At 36.8% G+C, this 21,702-nt stretch overlaps 1 protein-coding gene across 2 annotated transcripts in view; it reads right to left on the bottom strand.

The window, feature by feature from the left end:
- The window catches only part of FAF1 (Fas associated factor 1), a 602,340-nt gene that overhangs the window by 160,020 nt on the left and 420,618 nt on the right, over positions 1-21,702 (bottom strand). For both annotated transcript variants that reach the window (XM_049875181.1, XM_049875180.1), the window contains exon 13: positions 307-461. In XM_049875181.1, the coding sequence (XP_049731138.1) occupies positions 307-461 (155 nt within the window). The remainder of the gene's footprint in view (positions 1-306; positions 462-21,702) is intronic.

Here is a 21,702-nt window from a genome sequence, read left to right on the forward strand (position 1 = left end):
AAACATATTTCTCTAAATGTTAAAGAACATATTAGAAATTTACTGTATCTGTCTTATTGCAACAAAGACTAGAGAAGTGCATCTTTGTTTTTGTTTTAGAGTGATTCTTAAATTTAAGAAGAGTCTTTTATAAGTTTAGGTATATTTTCACAATTATAAATAGCTGCATGTGTTCTAATGAAATGTAATGGTAGAAAACATAATGCTGAGGATGAGAAACGTTTATGATGATAAGAAACCAAACACAGTGATGACTTAAAAAAAAAAACAGAAGCCCAACTTATAACTTGCAAACAACATGATTACCGTGCTCTGTTGGCGTCCTTTGTCAGATCCCAAGCCCAGGTTATAAAATTTTGACTCAGATAAGAGACAATGGATTCGGCACAAAGCATTTGGGAACAGAACACGTTGGTTAATACACTTTCATCATGGTGGAGGTAGATAGCAAGAAGCTTTCTCTGAAAAAAGAAGAAAAGACTAGTCAATTAAAATATCCACTAACGTAAGATTTCTTGAATTTTGTAAAGGCACAATCAGTCAATAAAACAGCAAAAACAAAAATTAAATGCTATTCCCTGAGAGAGTACCTTACGCTTGGAGTTGGTAAAGCATCTACTAATATGGATTTGCTTCCTTATACTGTAAAAAAGCTAGGATGATTTTATCTCCCGTTTTACAGACTGCTGTCACAGATTTCTGTTAAAATGTGCAAGCCTGTCTCAAGCAGAAATTGCAATAGAATTGCATTTTCCTTAAGTAAAATGGATTTCTCATTCTTCATATTTAACATACACCTTACATATGATGAGAAATATTAATTTTGAACTATTCACTATCCAGAGAAAAATACTAAAATTAGATGGCTAAATCCCTTTCAAAAAAAGTTTTTTTTAAAAAAGTCTGAACACTGAATAATCTTTTACTTGAAAGGGAAAGGTCTGAAACAAAGTTTTATTTTAGTTCCACAGGTAATTTTCAAAGTCCTTAATGTGTCCCCTTATTTAAGTGTCCCTCAGTCATAGTTGGATAGTCAATAAAATAACTGAAACTATAAACCGAAATCTTATAATTTGCAACATGTCAGCTTTAACAAAAATAAAGTGTCTAAATTGCTGAGTAACTTCTTAATGCTACTTTGTAGAACAGCTGAGTTTAAGAACAGCTACAATTATGAGGACATGGGAAGATTTTAAGGTAAAGGCCACATAAAACCAACTTGTGAAATTCTGTCAAAGAGAAATTTCAAGAAAGTTGAAGGTGTTTCTCTTCATATTAAATAAGGATATGATGATTGTTAAAAAAAAAACCTGCTGTGTGGGATTCTAAACAAAAAGACATTTAAGATAAATATAGGGTTCATACTGATGAAAGGGTAAAGAAATCTGATGCTTGGGATTTTCCTGATAAAGAATCCAAATTATAATAATAAAAAGTAATCATAAAAATATTTTCTTCAAAGATAAATTTTATAGCAGATGAGGGTGGCCAGAGGTAGACAGGTAGAATAAGATTCCAAAAGCATGCACTGAGTACCTACCGTGAATAGGAGGCACCCGTTACTTTCACATCCATTATCTATTTTAATCCCCAAAATAAACCTGTAAAACAGGTACTCTTAACCTCATTAACATATAAGGAAACTGAGGCTTAGAAAAGCTGATTTGCCTCCAATTCCACAGCTAGTTAGTAAGCAGCAGAACTGGGATTGGAACCCAGATGTCTAAACCTAGTGTTCTTTTTCTGATACTACAGCCAGTGCAGAGAAATCAATCACGCTATAGTCAAGGATGCTGGACGCACATAATACGAAGATGCTACACTGGCCACTGCTCATAGCATCAGTGCTTCTCCAGTTCTCAGAAATAGTATGTAATGGGAATCAGGATAGGACTCCTGAGTATAAGTGGCTCAGCTGATCCCACTCTGCTTCTGTGTGTTAATTAATTCTAAAAGCATTTGTTGAAATACTCTTTACATCAAACCCAGCAGGAGGCACTAGTGATAAAATGGTGAACAAGTCTCAGTGTTTCTTCATCTATCTCCATGTCTGCAGGCAACATTAGCTGGCTACTAGGAAGTTTGTAATCAGATACATTGTTGGAGAGATGCTTATCTAGCAAATTCCTACGCATTCTTTAAGGCGCAAATCCAATGCCTCTATAAAACCTGTCAGGATTCCTCAGGCAGAGTTAAGTGCTTCCTTTTCTGGGCTTCTACCTCCTCCATTAATATTTAATTGTTTACCAGTTTCCCTCTAGACTAAGTCTCTCGAGCGAAGATCTGGGTCTCTTTCAATCTTCTTTGCATCCCCAAGCTAGCATAGTTACTAGTATGTTTGATGAAATACACTTGAATCTGCTACCAAACCTCTGGCAAAAAAAGACACAAAATGGCAGCAGCAATGCCAAATCAGTTTCAGGAAACAAGCCAAGAAAGCTGCTGCTTTAGGGAAAGGACCATGAACCTGGTAGCACTAACAAATTCAGAGCTCCTCTTCTTAGCTCTCTAACTGAATGACAGAGAGATGTCAGCCTCTAATTCTGCTTGATCGTATCTCAGCAACTACTTTTAATGAGATACTGGGAACAAGAGAACTGTCCACTTTTAAATCAGCATATTTCCCACCGAACAATGGCAAGGACTAAATCTTTAAAATGCCTATTTCTCTCAAGAACACTGCAATAGAACATTAGACTTTGGGAAAGAGATTAGTGATTTACATTGCTATCTCACTGATTTAATTTAAATGCTCTTCCAAACCAAACACACATGTGCCGAAGAGGCTACTAAGAAACCCGACATGCAGAGTTCCCTATAAGTGCAGCCTACAGTGTTGACTGAAACTAAACTTGGAAATCCAGGGCACTAATGCACAATATCAAGCAATAAAACAGCATCTCTTTGGCAATATTTAATTTAAAAGAGAAGAAAGAGACAGGCGAAGATCAGGCACTGTCTGTTTTGGAGGATCAACCATTCTGCATTTCAAAGCATTGGTCCCTGCAATATCCAGGTTACTGTGCTAGAATCTCGACTATTATATCGCAGTTGTGAGAGGGAGGGCAAAGATGTGTTTACTCAGTGATTAGGCCCTTAGAATAAGCCTCTAGCTCCTAGAGAGACAGCTCACCACTTATTCATTTGGGCCAATTCACAAAGCCGAGGAAGATTAAACATCCATGCTGAGAAGACAAGCGAATGCAGACGGTGAAAAAGAAATAAAAATTCTTTAAAAACTCTGAGATGACTTCATTATTTTTCCACAAGGAAACTTTAGGAAAGTGTTTAGTTAGAGAAAAACCCACATTGACCTCTCTCTAAACCCTTAATCTTTCCTTTGTGGTGGACCTGCTTTGTGGTAAGCGACTGGCTTGCCTCGCCCCTCTTTTCACTGGAAGCTGAGAGAAAAAAAGGCTCTGGAGAAACAGTTTTCGTTCCAGGGACACAAACCCCTGACACTGTTAAACATGAGATGCCAGGAAGACACACTTAAAAAAAAATTCCCACTTTAAGCTGTAAACTGAATGTGAGAAAGGAGATGACAAAAAGAGTATCAGAAGAGACCTTCAGGCTGGGGATACTCCCATAATAACTCTCAAAATGGAATCTGAACAATGTTAAAATAATCTTTTCTCATTGATGTAATAAGTTTTAAACATGTTAAAACTTTTCTACTACTATTATGGCAGGAAATAAAATACAAAGATTCTTAGTAATACGTAAATACTACTAAATTTGGGTTACACAAACCTCTAATTAAATTACAGGCACAACTAAATAAACCATAGACTCTGACTTTTCATTACCTTATTAAGTTCAATTAAGTACATGCCAAAATAGTGAAAACTGGGTTCAGCGTATCAACCGATCTGAGATAGCAAAATGGCAAAAAATCAGAAAACTCCTTTTGTAGGAAAGGGCATCTAGCATATGAAAAAGGCATAAGAAAATGTTTTGTTTCTATTACCATAACCAGTTTTTTCTTTGGCCTATTAATAATTTAATTCAATAAAATTTACAGAGTGCCTATGTGTTAGCATTGAGAATATAAAGATGAATAAGAAAAAGTTACCTTGCCCTCAAAGAGTTGGAGGTGGGGCAGGCATGCGGGGAAGCAAACATTTAATTGTAGTGCCGTGTGATCAGTGCTAAGGTTGGTGGTATTAAAAAGAACAGTATTTTATTTGTCCTTTCTAATTTAGTGGAGAGGGTCTACGTCCGACAGCCAACAAAGGCAAGCAACCCTGTTACATTTTCCTTATACTCCCTCTTTCTGATCTAGGCTTTGGTAACATGGAAAGTCAAAGTAACTAGCAGCTGTGTTCTAAACCAAATTCTGCCACTTACCAGCTGTGTGACCATGGAACAAGATGGGTGGTTGTAATGATTGTGGATAAAGTTAGGTAAAGTACCTATTTGCAACGCTTGGCCTACAGTGCGTGCTGAATGAAAGGAGGCATTAAGATGAAGATTCCTACGCTACCCATGAAAAAATAAAAGATTGTGAAAGCAAATTCAAGAGAAATGATAGTGATGAAAATGTGTTAAAGATTAAGCAGCACCTTCATTTTTCATTTTTCCTACTGGCAATAGTGTTTGGAGTGCCTATTGCGTCTCTGCCTTCAGGGCCTCACTAATCTTCACATTCAAATCCAGGGGCTAAAGTACTAAACTGATGCTTAGGAAATGCCGAGCTGATAGCAACCAATGTGACTTGGCCTTGAGCTACAGTACCTAATCTATTTATAAACTTAGTATATCAAGTCACAGAATATTACAGTTGGAAGCAATGTGCTGGCTATGTCTTAAAATAAGCCAGGCACAGACCAGACACTCAGAAAATATTTGCTAATGGCCTGAAAAGGAAATGTTGTACTTTCTTATTGAGTACCAGAACATCCACAGTCTGAGTCTTCAGTGATTTTAAAGCTATTATGACAAATCATTTCTAGAAATGGTAGTTCATAGGTTTTTTTCAGAGTGTAAGTTTAAAGTATAAAAGAATTCCCTTTGTATAAACTGGTACCTGTCTTTATTTTTCCCCTTCCTTTTTCCTTCTCTTTTCCCATAATCATTGTCATAACCATAATAATCAGAATCATCATCGCTATCATTCACTGACTACTATTTGCCAAGCACTGTGCTAAGAGCTTTATATTAATGGTGCAAATGGTTAAGCACTTGAGGCTGGCCACTGGCATCACTAGGGTTGGTGTCACCCAGTGCAATACTCATGGTGTCACCTTCTCCTCCACGGACCTCCTCCTGTACCAGACCATATATAATCTTTAGTAATGTTTTTGTACTAATGTTACTCATAAATCATAATTCCTATATATCATTCCTTTTTGCTTTACTATTTCATTCTCAAAAGTTATTGATATAGCTTCATAAATACTAATTACCACAATATTGTACTTTAAAAACACCAGAAAATCTGACAAAATCAGCAACTATAAAAACACCGACAACAACAGCGTGTGCCAGTAGCTTGTACAGACGAAATCACATCATTCAAAGTGTCACTGTAGTTGGGTAATAATGACAGCTCTAACCAGAACCCATTAGAAGGTTCAAAAAGTAAATTAGCATAGAGTTTTGGCCTTGATATTGATACATGTAAGCTGGGCTTACGAAAAATGTTTTTGTTGTTATTAACTAACTACAGAGATATTTATATAAAAAATAGTAAATTCCTTCTGAAACACTGCATAAAAATTTTATAGACCGTCATTTTGGTATCACCCCCTCTGACAGTGTCACCTGGTGCAGGTAGAACAAAAATTCAAATTCACAAAAAAAGACCAGACTTACTGGTCTGACACAGACTGGAGAGACTCTGAGAGTATGGCCCCCGGACACCCTTTTAATTCAGTACTGAAGTCATTCCCGGGGTTCACCCTTCAGCCAAAGATTAGATAGGCTCAAGAACAAACACTAATACACTTAGCTCAACCATGAATATGAGACTAAATGGACACATCAGCCCAGGGGCAAGACCAAAAAGGCAGGAGGGGACGGGAAAGCTGGACAAATGGGAATGGGGAGTCCAAGGCTGAGAAGGGGAGTGTTGACACATCCTGAGGTGGGCAACCAATGTTACAAAACAATATGTGTATTAATTGCATAATGAGAAACTAATTTGCCTGTAAACCTTCATCTAAAGTACAATTAAAACAATTCTATAAACAGTTGTTTTGGTGTCACCCCCTCTGACAGTGTCACCCCGCATCCCCCTAGTGATGCCACTGAGGTTGGCATTTGAACCCCCCCACAGCACCCTGGAATACAGGCTTGGCCATCTGCTTCTGAAAGGTCACAGCCTTAAAAACTCTATGGAATAGTTCTACTCTATACACTTGGGGTGGGAATCGACTTGACGGAAACTAACAACAACAAGCAGGTCGATAAAATTATGTTTCTGCAAAGTAGGACATAGTTCTGCATTAATCTTTTCTTGCTTACATACTTTATAAAGCACAGGGATCCATAAGCAAAGAACAGCTTTAAAATTATCATCAACATAATCGATAAACATTTTTTTTCATAAGAAATTAACGCCAGGAACTAATTTTAAGAGTTAGACATGTCTAGGAGGAACAAACTTAGATCCCCTCCTTTGAGTAGATTCTATATTCATCAAATATCTACTGAGTGCCTTTTCTGACCCAACTGTGCCAGACATTAGAGATACCAACTGGGATAAGACAGCTACGTCAATGTGCTTACAATGTAGTAGGAGTGGCTAGCAAATCAGAGATGTGAGTGCTATAATAGAGGTGTCCTAGCGCCCTAGGCATGAACATCAGCTGGCTGCTTCTTTGTGAAGGTGATATTAGAGCTGAATTTTAAAAGTAGGATATAGTAACTGACATCTCTGATTTGAGCTGATTTTCAAATTTAGGCAATAGTGAGGAAAAAAAATGAAAAAAGAGAAAAAGCAGAGAAAAGTTTGGAAAGGCCCTGTGGTATCTGGTGCGATGTGTTCAAGGAACTCTAAGCTAGTTATTTTTAAAGAGTGAAGAGTCAGAGTGCAGGTTGTATTGTTGAACGAATTGTGACACGAATCATGACACTGTGCCTTGTTCAGCTTCCAAAGCACAGGGTGATTTCAGAGACTAACAGGCAACAACCAAACTGGAGAGGTTCCAAAAGGATATATCCAGTCACTGAAGATGTCTGCATGGTGTCTTTCCCCTGGAGCTTCTCTGGAATAGTATTTTGAAATTTTGAGACTTCTTTGGATCTCGTTTAGGGAGATCACTCGCTTGGAAGACACATGTTTAAAAAAAAAAGCCTGAAGCAAAATCAAACTCTTGTCATCAGGCTGACAAATGCTTATTTTGTCCAAGACCTTTATCAGTTTTCATTGCTGAGGCTGTAATACTCAGGTCATGAAATGTCTTTAAGGAAAGCCAATATGAGGCTAAAGGGTTTATGAATAAGGAAATTAGAAGCTTTTCTCCAATGACTGGCAATTACAACAAACTGTAGAGAGGCAGGCGGGTAACACTCTTTGCAGAATATGGCAAAGGGAATGTGGAGGCAAGGAAGTAAGCAGTTCCAGGCCAGACCAAAGATCTTATCTCCCTGGTTTCCAGGTAAACACTTAGCAGAAGTACTATCTCAGTTACCTAGTGCTTTCGTAACAAAATGTACCACAGGTGGGTGGCTTTAAAGTATAGGAATTTATTGTCTTTCTGTTTTGGAGGGTCAACTCCAAATCAGGGCATGCCTCTAGGGAACTCCTTCCTTGTCAGTAGCCTCAAGCATTCCTTGACTGCTGGTATATGTATCTTCACATGGTGTCTGCTCCCCCCACCCATGTGTGCCTGTGTCTATTTTGCTGTTTTTATAGGATGTTACTTAGAAGGGATTAGGTTTAGGATCTACTCTACTCCATTATGGACTCATTAACATAACAAAAGAAAACCCTTAATTTCCAAATAAGGTCATATTCATAGGTACAGGGGTTAGAACTTCAACACAATTTTTTTTTTGGTGGGGGGGGGTCACAATTCGATCCTTAACAAGTATCAAGGATTAGAAAAGCAGCTTCATGTGGTGCAGGCAGGACTTTTCTGATACTCTACTGTTCTGAGAGTGATACCACTATCTGTCAAACAGGAAGGAAGAACAATATCAATGGGAACAGGAGGTATACTTTGAAAGGCAGTGGTAAACAAACATGCCTCTCCTCCACTTTTTGGCCATTTATTAAGAGAAAAGAACTCATAGCCTACCTTTCTGTTTACACATTCTAGGAGGTAGCAGGAGGATTACAGGAATAAAGACTGAAGATACACTAATAATTTTTCATTAACAATGTATTGATAATAATGCATTCTTGCTGAAAATCATATGAATTCCAACGATTTCTCATATACAAAAGTATATACATAGAAAACATTTTTGCTCATAAAATAGGTAAAAATGATATATTAGTATAGTTTTATCCTGCATTTCTTGTATTACAAGAGATAAGAAACATTTTTTCATATTTTATGAGCCATTTTTATTTCCTTTTCTGTGAAACACATGTTTATATTGCTTGCCCCTACTGGGTCACTGCCTTTTTCTTATTGATTAAAATGTTTAATTGTTGTTATTTTTCAGGATTGAGATTATGTGTAAGTTTTATTTTCTATTTTACGTGTATCTGTATTATTTTCATTATGTTTATGGGCCTATGTTACTTTTAAAACAAAAAGTTATTTGTCTAAAAATAATTACATTAACATCATAGTTCTTCTCTCACACATGGACAGTCCTTCATAACTGGCTGTGTTAGGGAAATTAGCTCTTTGTGGTATGAGTTTCAAATATCTTTAATAAAGATACTATGTACTCTGTAAGATCAGAAATACTTTACTTAATATATCTCTTTATAAAAGACTGTAAATGATAAGGCAACTATAAAATCAACATACTCTATTGAAATGTTACACAGAGGAAAGGCCAGAACTCATTAGCATAGATATATGGCAAAAGTAGTAGTATTCTATTTTGTTAGGCATTCTAAGGAGGATGGGGGAGAAATAGGAAATTATAAGATATATATTATAAAAAGGCACACAAAGGTAAACAGGTTTTGTGAAATTCACAGCCAAGAAGTTTTTAAACTACACTGTGCTATTACGGTATTATTATTTTCTAATCTAATTGACTAACATCTTGCATCTACCATATTCAAATGTACACAGTTGCTCAGTCTCATTGTCACCAATTTCTCTCCTTCAATCCATCCTGCAAGCTACCATATTATTAATTCTATCATACAATTCTGATAATGTCCCCCCGTCCTTCAAAAGCTTTCAATAGTTAACCATTGCTTTAACCAAAAAAAGTCTTTATCTGGCATTATGGGATTTCCATGATGAGACCCCAGTCTACTTCTGTTTTCTAGCTCTGTCTGCTATTGCTCTCCTACATGTACCCTACATAACAATTAGGTAATAAGCCTATTCAATTTCCCTAACATGCATATCTGAATAACTTGGCTACTATAGAGGTAAGGAATCATTACTCCAAGGTGGGTTGATCACCAAGATATTTTTATCTCCATTTCACAGACAGTGAAATGGAAGCTTACATAGCTCATCAATTTCTGGGCCTACTTTCAAATCCAAATCTGCCTGATTTGTTCAACATCCATTTACTATAAGAAAACAATTTCAAAGATGTTTCATATATACTTCAAAGATGTTTTACATGTATTAATTTTTTTGTTAAGCAATCTTGTAAGGTATGTATTATAATCCAAATGTCTAAATGTAAAAATTGATGCTTAGAAAGGTTAAGTAACCTAGTTAATAGTATGTTGTTGCTGTTAGGTACAGCTAGCAAATCGGGAATCAGAATTCAAACTTGAGAACTCTGATTAGCGCTTGTTTTACCATACCTCTTATTTTCAGGTGAAAACATTTAAGATTAGATATGGAACAGATTTCTTGAACTGACTGAGAGATTCAGTTTAGCTTTTTATCCTTTTAATATAGGTAATATGAATGACAAACACTTAACTAGGACCAGGGAGGGCCCTCTGGGAGAACTGATACAAATATGGATAAAGTCTATGAATGGAAATCAGCTTTGCTTCTGATGTTTTAATACATTTCACCTGTACTCTGGTTTTCAAATATGGTTAATGCTTCTCAAAAAGATGATGAACAGCAATAAACAGGGAAGAAAATTTTAAACAGCAGGTCTACCTTGTAATATGGATACTAAAGATTTTATCACTTTAATTAGGCAGATTTAATAATTAAATTTAGAGAATTAAAGGAAAATTTAAATACGGCATTAGCAATAATAAAAAATTATTATAGGATAGCATTATTTAGGTTAGTTGCATTTATGCAAAATATATACTGCCTTTTTTCACTGATTTTTTTTTTTTCACTGATATTGGGTTTATACATGTTTGTAGACTTAAAAAAAATCACATTAAAAATATTTGATTGTGGTTATTTTTTAGGATTGAGATTATGTAGTAATTTTTATTTTCTCTTTATATGCATCTGTGCTAATTTCATTATTTTACAAGCATGTATTATTTGTATAAAGAAAAATTATTATTCTAAAAAGAATTATATTAGCATCATAGTTCTTATTTTACACATGGGCAGGATGCTAGCCTGGACGTCATACAAAATTATTCTAAAAGACATGGACCTGCCTTTAATGGCTTTAATTGAAAAGATAACGAAGACAGAATGGTTTTCTGGGAGATAGGGTGCAAGAAATTCAACAACTACACCTGTAGCCTCAAGTTTGTGTAGTTTTTTTAAAATTTCTTAAAGGACATTTATCAGTAACGGCAATGAGATTTGTTTCAAGATGAGGAAGTAGAGGCAACGCTACTTTAAAAAGACCAGATTTTATAAAATAAATATAATAGAACTTGAAAAACTAACAAGCTCTGTTTAAGTGAAGCACTGATTTTAGTGGTATCCTAATGCTCATAAAAAAAGAGGATCTCAAAATTACTTTCTAATACTGTTTTTAGAACCAGTTCATGAACTGCATGAGAAAATCAGTTTTGTTATTTTACAAACATTTCTCAAATCTTTCCAAAACTGCTTTACAGTACCTTCTATCTTAGCTACTGTGCTGGGTGTCTTTTTGTACAGCATCTCGTTTAATCCTCGAAACAACCATGGACTAAATATTATCATCATCCTCTTTTTTAAGATCAGAAATAGGTTCATTACTTATTTGGGGCCACAGAGCTACTAAGTGAGAAATCAGAAATTTATGTGTAATACTGGACACAGCGCTGGGTCTGAAGTCTAGAACTATAAAGGTGAAACAGAATTATGGGAATCAAAGCCCAGTCTCTCAAGGAAATGCTTGAAAAGGAACAAGGCTTCATATGTGAGATAATATCTGGCACTGGGACGTTTAATGCTGTTGATTTTTGCTGTTGTTGTTAGGATGCCCTCCAGTCTGTTCTGACTCATAGTGACCCTAAGTACAACAAAATGAAACACTGCTCAGTCTTGCTCCATTTTCACAATTGTTGCTATGTTTGAGCCCACCGCCGCAGTCACTGTGTAAATCCATCTTACTGAAGGTCTTCCACTTTTTCATTGACCCTCTGCTTTACCAAGCATGATGTCCTTCTCCAGGGATTGGTCCCTCCTGATACCATGTCCAAAGTACATGAGATGAAGTCTCACCATACTCGCTTCTAAGGAGCATTCTGGTTGTACTTCTTCCAAGATAGATTTGTTCACTCTTACAGCAGTTCATGGTATGTTAAATACTGTTCCTCAACACCATAATTCAAAGGCATCAATTTTTCTTTGGTCTTCCTTATTCATTGTCCAGCCCTCCCATATGTGAGATGACTGAAAATACCATGGCTTGGGTCAGGTGTATCTCATTCCTCAGAGTGATATCTTTGCTTTTTAACACTTTAAACAGGTCTTTTGCAGCTGACTTGCCCAATACAACTATGTCTTTTTATTTCTTGCTTCCACAGTTGTTGATTGTGGACCCAAGTAAAATGAAATCCTTGACAACTCCAATATTTTCTCGGTTCATCATGCTGCTGCTTCTTAGTCCAGTTCTGAGGTTTTTTTTTTTTTTTTTTTTTAATTTTTATGTTGAGGTGTAATCCATACTGAAGGCTGTGGTCTTTGATCTTCATCAGTATAAGTTCTTCAAGTTCCTCTTCACTTTCAGCAAGCAAGGTTGTGTCATTGCCTATTGCAGGTTGTTAACGAGTCTTCTTCCAATCCTGATGCTGCATTCTTCTTCATATAGCCCAGCTTCTCGGGTTATTTGCTCAGCATACATACTGAATAAGCATGGTGAGGGGATACAACCCTGACGCACACCTTTTCTGACTTTAGTCCACACAGTACCCCCTTGTTCTGTTCAAATGACTGCCTCTTGGTCTATGCACAGGTTTTGCATGAACACAATTAAGTATTCTGGAATTCCCATTCTTCATGATGTTATCCATAATTTGTTATAATCCTCATAGTCGAACACCTTTGCATAGTCAATAAAACACAAGTAAACATCTTTTTTGGTATTCTATGCTTTCAGCCAAGATCCTCCTAACATCAGCAATGATATTCCTTATTCCACATCCTCTTCTGAATCCAGCTTGATTTCTGGCAGTTCCCTGTCATTGTACTGCTGCAACTGCTTTTGAATTATTTTTCAGCAAAATTTTACTTGCATGTGATATTAATGATATTGTTGAATACTTTCCGCATTCTGTTGGATCACCTCTCTTTGAAATGAGCACAAATATGGACCTCTTCCAGTCAGTTGGCCAGGTAGCTGTCTTCCAAATTTCTTGGCATAGACGAGTGAGCGCGTCCAGCTTTGCATCCTTCTGTTGTAACATCTCAATTGATATTCCATCAATTCCTGGAGTCTGTTTTTTTGCCAAAGCCTTAAGTGCTGCCTGGACTTCTTCGTTCAGTGCCATTGGTTCCTGATCATATGCTACCTCCTGAAATGGCTGAATGTCGACCAATTAGTTTTGGTTGATTTTTAGTTACCACAAATGTCTAGTCATTCTTTAGGGTACTTTTTGTTGTAGAAAAGAGAACTCAGGGATATTAGGAATGAGAGGTGGGAAGCTGTAAGGAGAAAAGAAATCTTCTTTAAGAAACAAAGATGGGAGTTAGTTGACTCCTAAGGAATCACGGTGTGGCCAGAGGTAACTATTTCGCTACCCTAATTAAGGAAGCTAACTAACCATTGGCTCTCACTTACTTATGAGATAAAATAGAAGCTTAACTTAACAAATATCTTAAATGCTGACTACTGCCAGGGAATCAGGGCTCCCTCTATGCCTTGGTCCTGCTGATCTTCCCAGCTGTCATGGATTGAATTTTGTCCCCCCCAAAATGTGTCAATCAACTTGGTTAGGCCATGATTCTCGGTATTGTGTGGTTGTCCTCCATTTTGTGATTGTAATTTTATGTTGCAAGGATTAGGGTGGGATGGTAATACCACCCTTACTCAGGTCACCACTCTGATCCAAGGTGAAAGGAGTTTCCCTGGGGTGTGGCGTGCACTGCCTTTTATCTCTCAAGAGATAAAAGGACAGGGAAGCAAGCAGAGAGTTGGGGACCTCATACCACCAAGAAAGAAGCACCAGGAGCACAGCGTGTCCTTTAGGCCTGGGGTCCCTGCATGAAGAAGGTCCTCGTCCGGAGGAACACTGATGAGAAGGCCAACAGAGAAAGAAAGCCTTCTCCTGGAGCCAGCGCCCTAAATTTGACTTGTAACCTAGCAGAGTGTGAGAAAACACATTTATCTTTGTTAGAGCCATCCACTTGTGGTATTTCTGTTATGGCAGCACTAGAGGACTAAGACACCAGCCTCATGGCTTGCAATGCTATTCCTGTCCTGCATTTTATGCTCCAGTAACACCAAATCGGTTGTAGTTTCCTTATTTTAATTTTCATTTCTTTGCTTTTGATAATTCTTCTGTGATTCCTCATCTTGTAAGATTTAGGTCAGAGGTACCTCCTCTAGAAATTTTCCCCCTGAACTTCTAAGACAGATGAGGTATCTCTCCTCTTCGCCTCTACAACGTATCATAAGGATCTGTTCACATTGCCTTGTCTTCCCCACTAGACTGTGAGCTTCTCAAGGGCAGAAAACCCCTATATCCAAAGCCCTTAGGCATCTGATACATAATTATGGCCCTCATCTGAATGAGCATTCTAATAGTTAAAGGCAAGAGAGGTGGTTATAAAACTTACTGACACATTGTCAGAAGTTAAAGCTCTGTCACAATATACTTAAAAGAAACCCAAGAACTTGGAATACTTGCTTTACTGAAGCTGCAGCACATGATATAGAGCTCTGATTGGACAGTACTGTGAATTCCTCAAGAAAAAGGCAGAAAGATCCATGAGTACTCTCACCGCCAAGTGCTCTCAAACCAGTTTGAAGCCGTTTTCATTAAGATCGATTGAATGTGGCATCGTGAGAAACACTTTATCAAATGTAGTGTTTTACTTAGTGATTAACTATATACCAGTTGATGAAGCTCCCCAAATCCTTTGTAATCCCACCACTCCAATAAACATTTAATGAGTATATAAGTTCAAAAAGCCTAGCAGAGGATTTAAACCTTCAATCTTGTTTTTATTTACTCTTGGAACTCAATTTCTCACTTCAAGTGAAGAACGCTGGTGCTTGAAGCTCATCTGTTGCCCTGGTAAAATTACGGTGCCTCCCACAGTTTAAACATGTGATATTTAAGATGAAAGAAATTTAGTAAACATGCCACAGTATGGGTCACACTTGCCTTAAACTGTCTGAACATCAGCAAGTTGTTTTCTTAAAAATGCTTCAGTCAGAGGTTTTCAAAAATAATTTTGAAAAAGGTTTCTTTTAGATTTTGAATGTGAAATCTGAAAACGAGAGATAAACTTTGATAATTGAATCTTGCTGTACTTGAGTTGTTGAAAACTGAAATGTGATGGTATAGTGTAAGTTATATTTATCTGTGTTGGAATGCCTGAGCTCTTATTTAGTCTCTACTATTAATACTGATTTGTCTTTAGGCAAATCATGTAGCATTTCTGAGCCCTGGCTTGCTCATCTCTAAAATGAGAATATGGATATTACATGTCCTATCCCACTGGCTTCTTGTGGAGTACAAATGAAATATGTATAGGAAAATGTTTTGTAAACCATAGAGCACCATACAAATCTGAACTTGCAGAATTATTTCCATACTTATGTAGTCCTATTGAGTTATAAGCAGATGTATATGATTTGGTTGATGACCACAATACATATGCTTGCTCAGATTTAAATGTGGATCACTTACATTCATAGAGCTTTAATTTAAATAAAGTCACTTAAATTTACAGTTATTTAATAAATTATGCATAAACTGTTGATCTTTAACATGGAAAAGAGGAGTGAGGAAAGAAAGGAGCCCAGGACAAGGAGAGAAAGATAAAGATATTTTAGGAGTCCAGAAAGGTTGGTAGATTTTTGTATTAATCTAAAATGGTGCAAAATATTAAAACACCTAAAAAAAAAAAAAGCATTGTTTCCTTAGAAATATCCAGAAATTAATAAGGTTCTATGTTCCTTTGGAGATTATCAGTCTGAATAAAACCAAATGTCAATTTATTGTACAAGGCACTTAAAAGTTTTTGTCTGTTGTATACTATATATATAAGTATTGGTACTTAAAGTTATAATGTATAAGGTATACATAGTACATCTTACAGTAGCTTTTAAAATGGGATTTAAAAAATATCTATGCCTATTTCTGGAGCTACAATTTACTAAGTTTCAAGAGGTGCTGACATCTTCTAGTAACTTCAACTGCTCAGCGATCTTGCTGGAAAGCAGAGACAGATATATCCAAAATACATTCTTATAAAGGAATGAATTGAAAAATGGATGATTTTAAAGCTATACTGAAATACTCATTTGAACATATTTATGTCCAACAATAAGGAATTCTTTAATTATAATAGCACAGCTATACAATGAAAGATTCAGTAACCATTAAAAAATCCATTACTTACAGAGCAATCTTGCAAAAAACACATTTAACCTGAACTTAACAAAGCTCTCAGATCTATCAGCCATTTTTCAGGAAATACAGAAATAGAAGAATGAGGAAACAGTTAAGAAAATTAGAGAATTTGGAACAGTCTATAAGTCACTTGGTCTTATTTTTTCAAAAAGCAAATGTCATAAAAAGAAAGGGGGGAGAAGGCAGGCAATGTGCTAGCTTAAAAGGGATTTCAGAACTATAACAACCATATATGATTTGTGATCCTTGAGTGGATCATGGTTCCAAACAACAGCTAAAAAACATTCTGGAAACCACTGGAGAAGCTTAAATATGCACTAGGTATTAGATGCTATTATAGCCTCTCAAAGTACCCTCACGAGTGCTCCCATGTCAATCCTGTCTCACACGTTGCTATAAAAAAATTAGCACAGCACATTTATGAAAATACCTTGTGGGGGAAATGCTGGCCTGCAAACAAATGCAGAAGGCCAGTTACTGCATAAAAATACTGCAATGCTGGCCTCAGAGAAGGAGTTACTAAGTGTTCCCTCCTCTTCTATTTTTTGAAAGAGTTTGAGAGGGGTTGGTGTTAATTCTCCTTTAAATGTTTGGAAGAATTCACCAGTGAAGCCATTTGGTCCTGGACTTTTCCCTGTTGGGAGGTTTTTGATTACTGATTCAACAGGCATATACAGAGTCTGTTCACTCTGTATATGCCTGTTGAAATTTTCTATTTCTCCTTGAATCAGATTAGGTAATTTGTGTGTTTTTAGGAATTTGCCCATTTCATCTAGATTTTGTAATTTGCTGAAGTAAATTGTTCATAGTATTTTTTTCAATCCTTTTTATTTCTGTAGGATTGGTAGTTTTGTCCCCAATTTCACTTCCAGTTTTAACTACTTGTGTCTTCTCTAATTTTTCCTTTGTATATCTAAAAAAGGTTTGACAATTTAGTTATCTTTTCAGAGAACCAATTTTTGGTTTCACTGATTCTCTCTACTGTCTTTCCATTCTTCATTTCTCTCTACTCTAATCTTCATTGTTATTTCCTACAGCTAGCTTTGGGTTTAGTTTGCTCTTTTTTTCCAGTTCCTCAAGGTGTAAAGTTAGGTTACTCATTTCAGATTTTTGTTTTGTTCTTTTTTTTTTTTTGAATTTTTATTGTGCTTGAGCTAAAAGTTCACAAGTCAGTCTCTCATATAAAAATTTGTATACAACTTGCTATATACTTAGTCGCTCTCCGCCTAATGAGACAGCACACTCCTTCCCTCCATTCTCTACTTCTGTGTCCATTTGGTAAGCTTCTGATCTCCTCTGCCCTCTCATCTCCCCTCCAGACAAGAGCTGCCCATGTAGTCTCATGTGTCTACTTGATACACGAAGCTCACTCCTCACCAGTATCATTTTCTATACCATTGTCCAGACCAATCCCTGTCTGAAGAGTTGGCTTTGGGAATGGTTCCTGTCCTGGGCCAACAGAAAGTCTGGGTACCATGACCCCCGGGGTCCTTCTAGTCTTTGTCAGACCACTACGTCTGGTGTTTTTGTGAGAATTTGAGGTCTGCATCCCACTGTTCTCCTGCTTCCTCAGAGGTTCTCTCTTGCGTTCCGTCAGGGCAGTCATCAGTTGTTGCTGGGCACCATCTAGTTCTTCTGGTCTCAGTCAGATGTAGTCCCCGGTTTATGTGGCCCTTTCTGTCTCTTGGGCCCATAATTACCTTGTGTCTTTGGTGTTCTTCATTCTCGTTTACTCCAAGTGGGTTGAGACCAACTGCTGCATCTTAGGTGACTGCTTGCTAGCATTTAAGACCCCAGATGCCACTCTCCAAAGTGGTATGGCGAATGTTTTCTTAATAGATTTTATTTTGCCAATTGACTTAAATGTCCTCTAAAACCATGGTCCCCAAACCCCCACCCCTGCTATGCAGGCCTTCAAAGTGTTCAGTTTATTCAGGGAACTTCTTTCCTTTGGTTTAGTCCATTTGTGCTGACCTCTCCTGTATTGTGTTGTCTTTCCCTTCACCTAAAATAGTTCTTATCTACTATCTAAATAGTGAAAACCCCTCTCCCTCCTTCCTTCCCCACTCTCTTGACCATCAAAGAACATTTTCTTCTCTGTTTAAACTATTTTTTGAGTTCTTATAATAGTGGTCTCATACAATATTTGTCCTTTTGGAACTGACTAATTTCACTCAGCATGATGCCATCCAGATTCCTCCATGTTATGAAATGTTTCACCGATGCATCATTTTTCTTTATCGATGCATAGTATTCCATTGTATGAATATACCAAAATTTATTTATCCATTCATCTGTTGATGGACACCTTGGTTGCTTCCATCTTTTTGCTATTGTAAACAGTGCTACAATGGACATCGGTGTGCATATATCTGTTCGTGTAGAGGCTCTTATCTCTTTAGGATATACTCTAAGGAGTGGGATTGCTGGATCATATGGTAGTTCTATTTCTAGTTTTTTAAAAAAAAAAAAAAAGATTTTTTTTTTTTAAGGAAGCGCCAAATTGACTTCCAAAGTGGTTGTACCATTTTACATTCCCACCAGAAGTGTATAAGTGTTCCAATCTCTCCACAACCTCTCCAACATTTATTATTTTGAGTTTTTTGGATTAATGCCACCCTTGCTGACGTGAGATGGAATCTCATTGTAGTTTTGATTTGCATTTCTGGGATGGCTAAGGATAGTGAGCATTTCCTCATGTACCTGTTAGCTACCTGAATGTCTTCTTCAGTGAAGTATCTATTCATATCCCTTGTCTATTTTTAAATTGGGCTATTTGTCTTTTTGTAGTTGAGTTTTCGCAGTATCATGTAGATTTTAGTGATCAGAGGCTGACTGGAAATATCATGGCTAAAAACTTTTTCCCAGTCTGTAGGTAATCTTTTTACTCTTTTGGTGAAGACTTTGGATGAGCATAGGTGTTTGATTTTTAGGAGCTCCCAGTTATTTAGTTTCTTTTCTGCATTGTTAGTAATGTTTTGTATACTGTTTAAGCCATGTATTAGGGCTCCTAGTGTTGTCCCTATTTTTTCTTCCATGATTTTTATCGTTTTACATTTTATATTTAGTCTTTGATCCATTTTGAGTTCGTTTTTGTGCATGGTATGAGGTATGGGTCTTCTTTCAGTTTTTTGCAGATGGATATTCGGTTATGCCAGAACCATTGGTTAAACAGACTATCTTTTCCCCATTTAAGTAACTTTGGGCCTTTGTCAAATACCAACTGCTCACATGTGGATAGATTTATGTCTGGATCCTCTATTCTGTTCCATTGGTCTATGTATCTGTTGTTGTACCCATTGTTGTTGTTGTTAGGCACCATCGAGTTGGTTCTGGCTCACAGCAACCCTATGCACAACAGAACGAAACACTGCCCGGTTCTGTACCATCTTTACAATTGTTGGTATGCTTGAGCTCATTTTTTGCAGCCACTATGTCAATCCACCTTGTTGAGGGTCCTCCTCTTTTGCACTGACCCTGTTGTACCAGTACCAGGCTGCTAGGACTACTGTGGTGGTATAATAGGTTCTAAAATCAGGTAGAGTGAGGCCTCCCACTTTGTTCTTCTTTTTCAGTAATGCTTTACTTATCCAGGGCCTCTTTCCCTTCCATTTGAAACTGGTGATTTGTTTCTCCATCTCATTAAAAAATGTCACTGGAATTTGGATTGGAATTGGATTATACTGATAGATCACTTTTGGTAGAATAGACATTTTTACAACGTTAAGTCTTCCTATCCATGAGCAAGGTATGTTTTTCCACTTATGTAGGCCTCTTTTGGTGTCTTGTAGTAGTGTCTTCTAGTTTTCTTTGTATAGGTCTTTTACATCTCTGGTTAGACCTATTCCTAAATATTTTGTTTTCTTGGGGACTACTGTAAATGGTATTGATTTGGTGATTTCCTCTTTAACATTCTTTTTGTTGGTGTAGAGGAATCCAAATGATTTTTGTATGTTTATCTTGTACCAGATACGCTGCTGAACTCTTCTTTTAGTTTCAGTAGTTTTCTTGAGGATTCTTTAGGGTTTTCTGTGTATAAGATCATGTCATCTGCAAATAGAGATACTTTTACTTCTTCCTTACCAATCTGGATGCCCTTTATTTCCTTATCTAGCCTAATTGCTCTGGCTAGGACCTTCAGCACAATGTTGAGTAAGAGTAGTGATAACGGGCATCCTTGTCTGGTTCCCCATCTCAAGGGGAATGCTTTTAGATTCTCTCCATTTAGGATGATGTTGGCTGTTGGCTTTGTATAAACGCCCTTTATTATGTTGAGGAATTTTCCTCTAGTCCTGTTTTGCTGAGAGTTTTTATCATGAATGGGTGTTGAACTTTGTCAAATGCCTTTTCTGCATCAATTGATAAGATCATGCGATTCGTCTTTTGTTTTATTTATACGATGGATTACATTAATTGTTTTTCTCATGTTGAACCATCCCTGCATACCTGGTATGAATCCCACTTGGTCATAGTAAATTATTTTTTTGTTATGTTGTTGAATTCTATTGGCTAGAGTTTTGTTGAAGATTTTTGCATCTCTGTTCATGAGAGATATAGGCCTGTGAATCTTTTTTTTTTTTTTTTTTGGTAGTGTCTTTACCTGGTTTTGGTATCAGGGATATGCTGGCTTCATAGAATGAGTTTGGGAGTATTCTGTCCTTTTCTATGCTCTGAAACACCTTTAGGAGTAGAGGTTTTAACTCTTCTCTGACGGTTGTTAGAACTCTGCAGTGAAGCCTTCCGAGCTAGGGCTTTTTTTTCCTTGTTGGGAGTTTTTTGATTATCTTTTCAATCTCTTTCATTATGGGTCTATTTAGTTGTTTTACCTCTGTTTGTGTTAGTTTAGGTAGGTAGTGTGTTTCTAGGAATTCATTCATTTCTTCTAGGCCTTTAAATTTGTTAGAGTACAATTTTTCATAGTAATCTGATGTGATTCTTTTAATTTCATTTGGGTCTGTTGTAAGATCGCCCATCTCATTTCTTATTTGAGTTATCTGCTTCCTCTCCTGTTTTTTCTTTTGTCAGTTTGGCCAGTGGTTTATCAATTTCGTTAATTTTTTCAAAGTACCAGCTTTTGGTCTTGTTAACTCTTTCAATTGTTTTTCTGTTTTCTATTTCATTTAATTCAGCTCTAATTTTTATTTTTTGCTTTCTTCTGGTGCCTGTTTCTTTTGTTGCTCTCTTTCTGTTTGTTCAAGTTGTAGGGATAATTCGTTGATTCTGGCCCTTCTTTTTGGATGTGTATATTTATTGACATAAATTGACTGACCTCTGAGCATTGCTTTCATTGTGTCCCAAAGGTTCTGACAGGAAGTGTTTTGATTCTCATTGGTTTCTATGAATTTCTTTATTCCATCCTTAATGTCTTCTATAACCCAGTCATTTTTGAGCAGGGTATTGTTCAGTTTCCAAGTGTTTGATTTCTCTTCCCTGCTTTTCTGTTATTAATTTCTACTTTGACGGCCTTACGGTCGGAGACAATGCTTTGTAATATTTTGATGTTTTGGATACTGCTAAGGCTTACGTTATGACCTAATATGTGGTCTATTCTAGAGAATGTTCAATGTGTACTAGGAAAGAAAGTATACTTGGCTGCTGTTGGGTGGAGTGTTCTGTATATGTCTATGAGGTCAAGTTGGTTGACTGTGGCATTTAGA

Source organism: Elephas maximus, chromosome 3, assembly GCF_024166365.1.
Source record: "Elephas maximus indicus isolate mEleMax1 chromosome 3, mEleMax1 primary haplotype, whole genome shotgun sequence".
NCBI classification, from domain to species: domain Eukaryota; kingdom Metazoa; phylum Chordata; class Mammalia; order Proboscidea; family Elephantidae; genus Elephas; species Elephas maximus.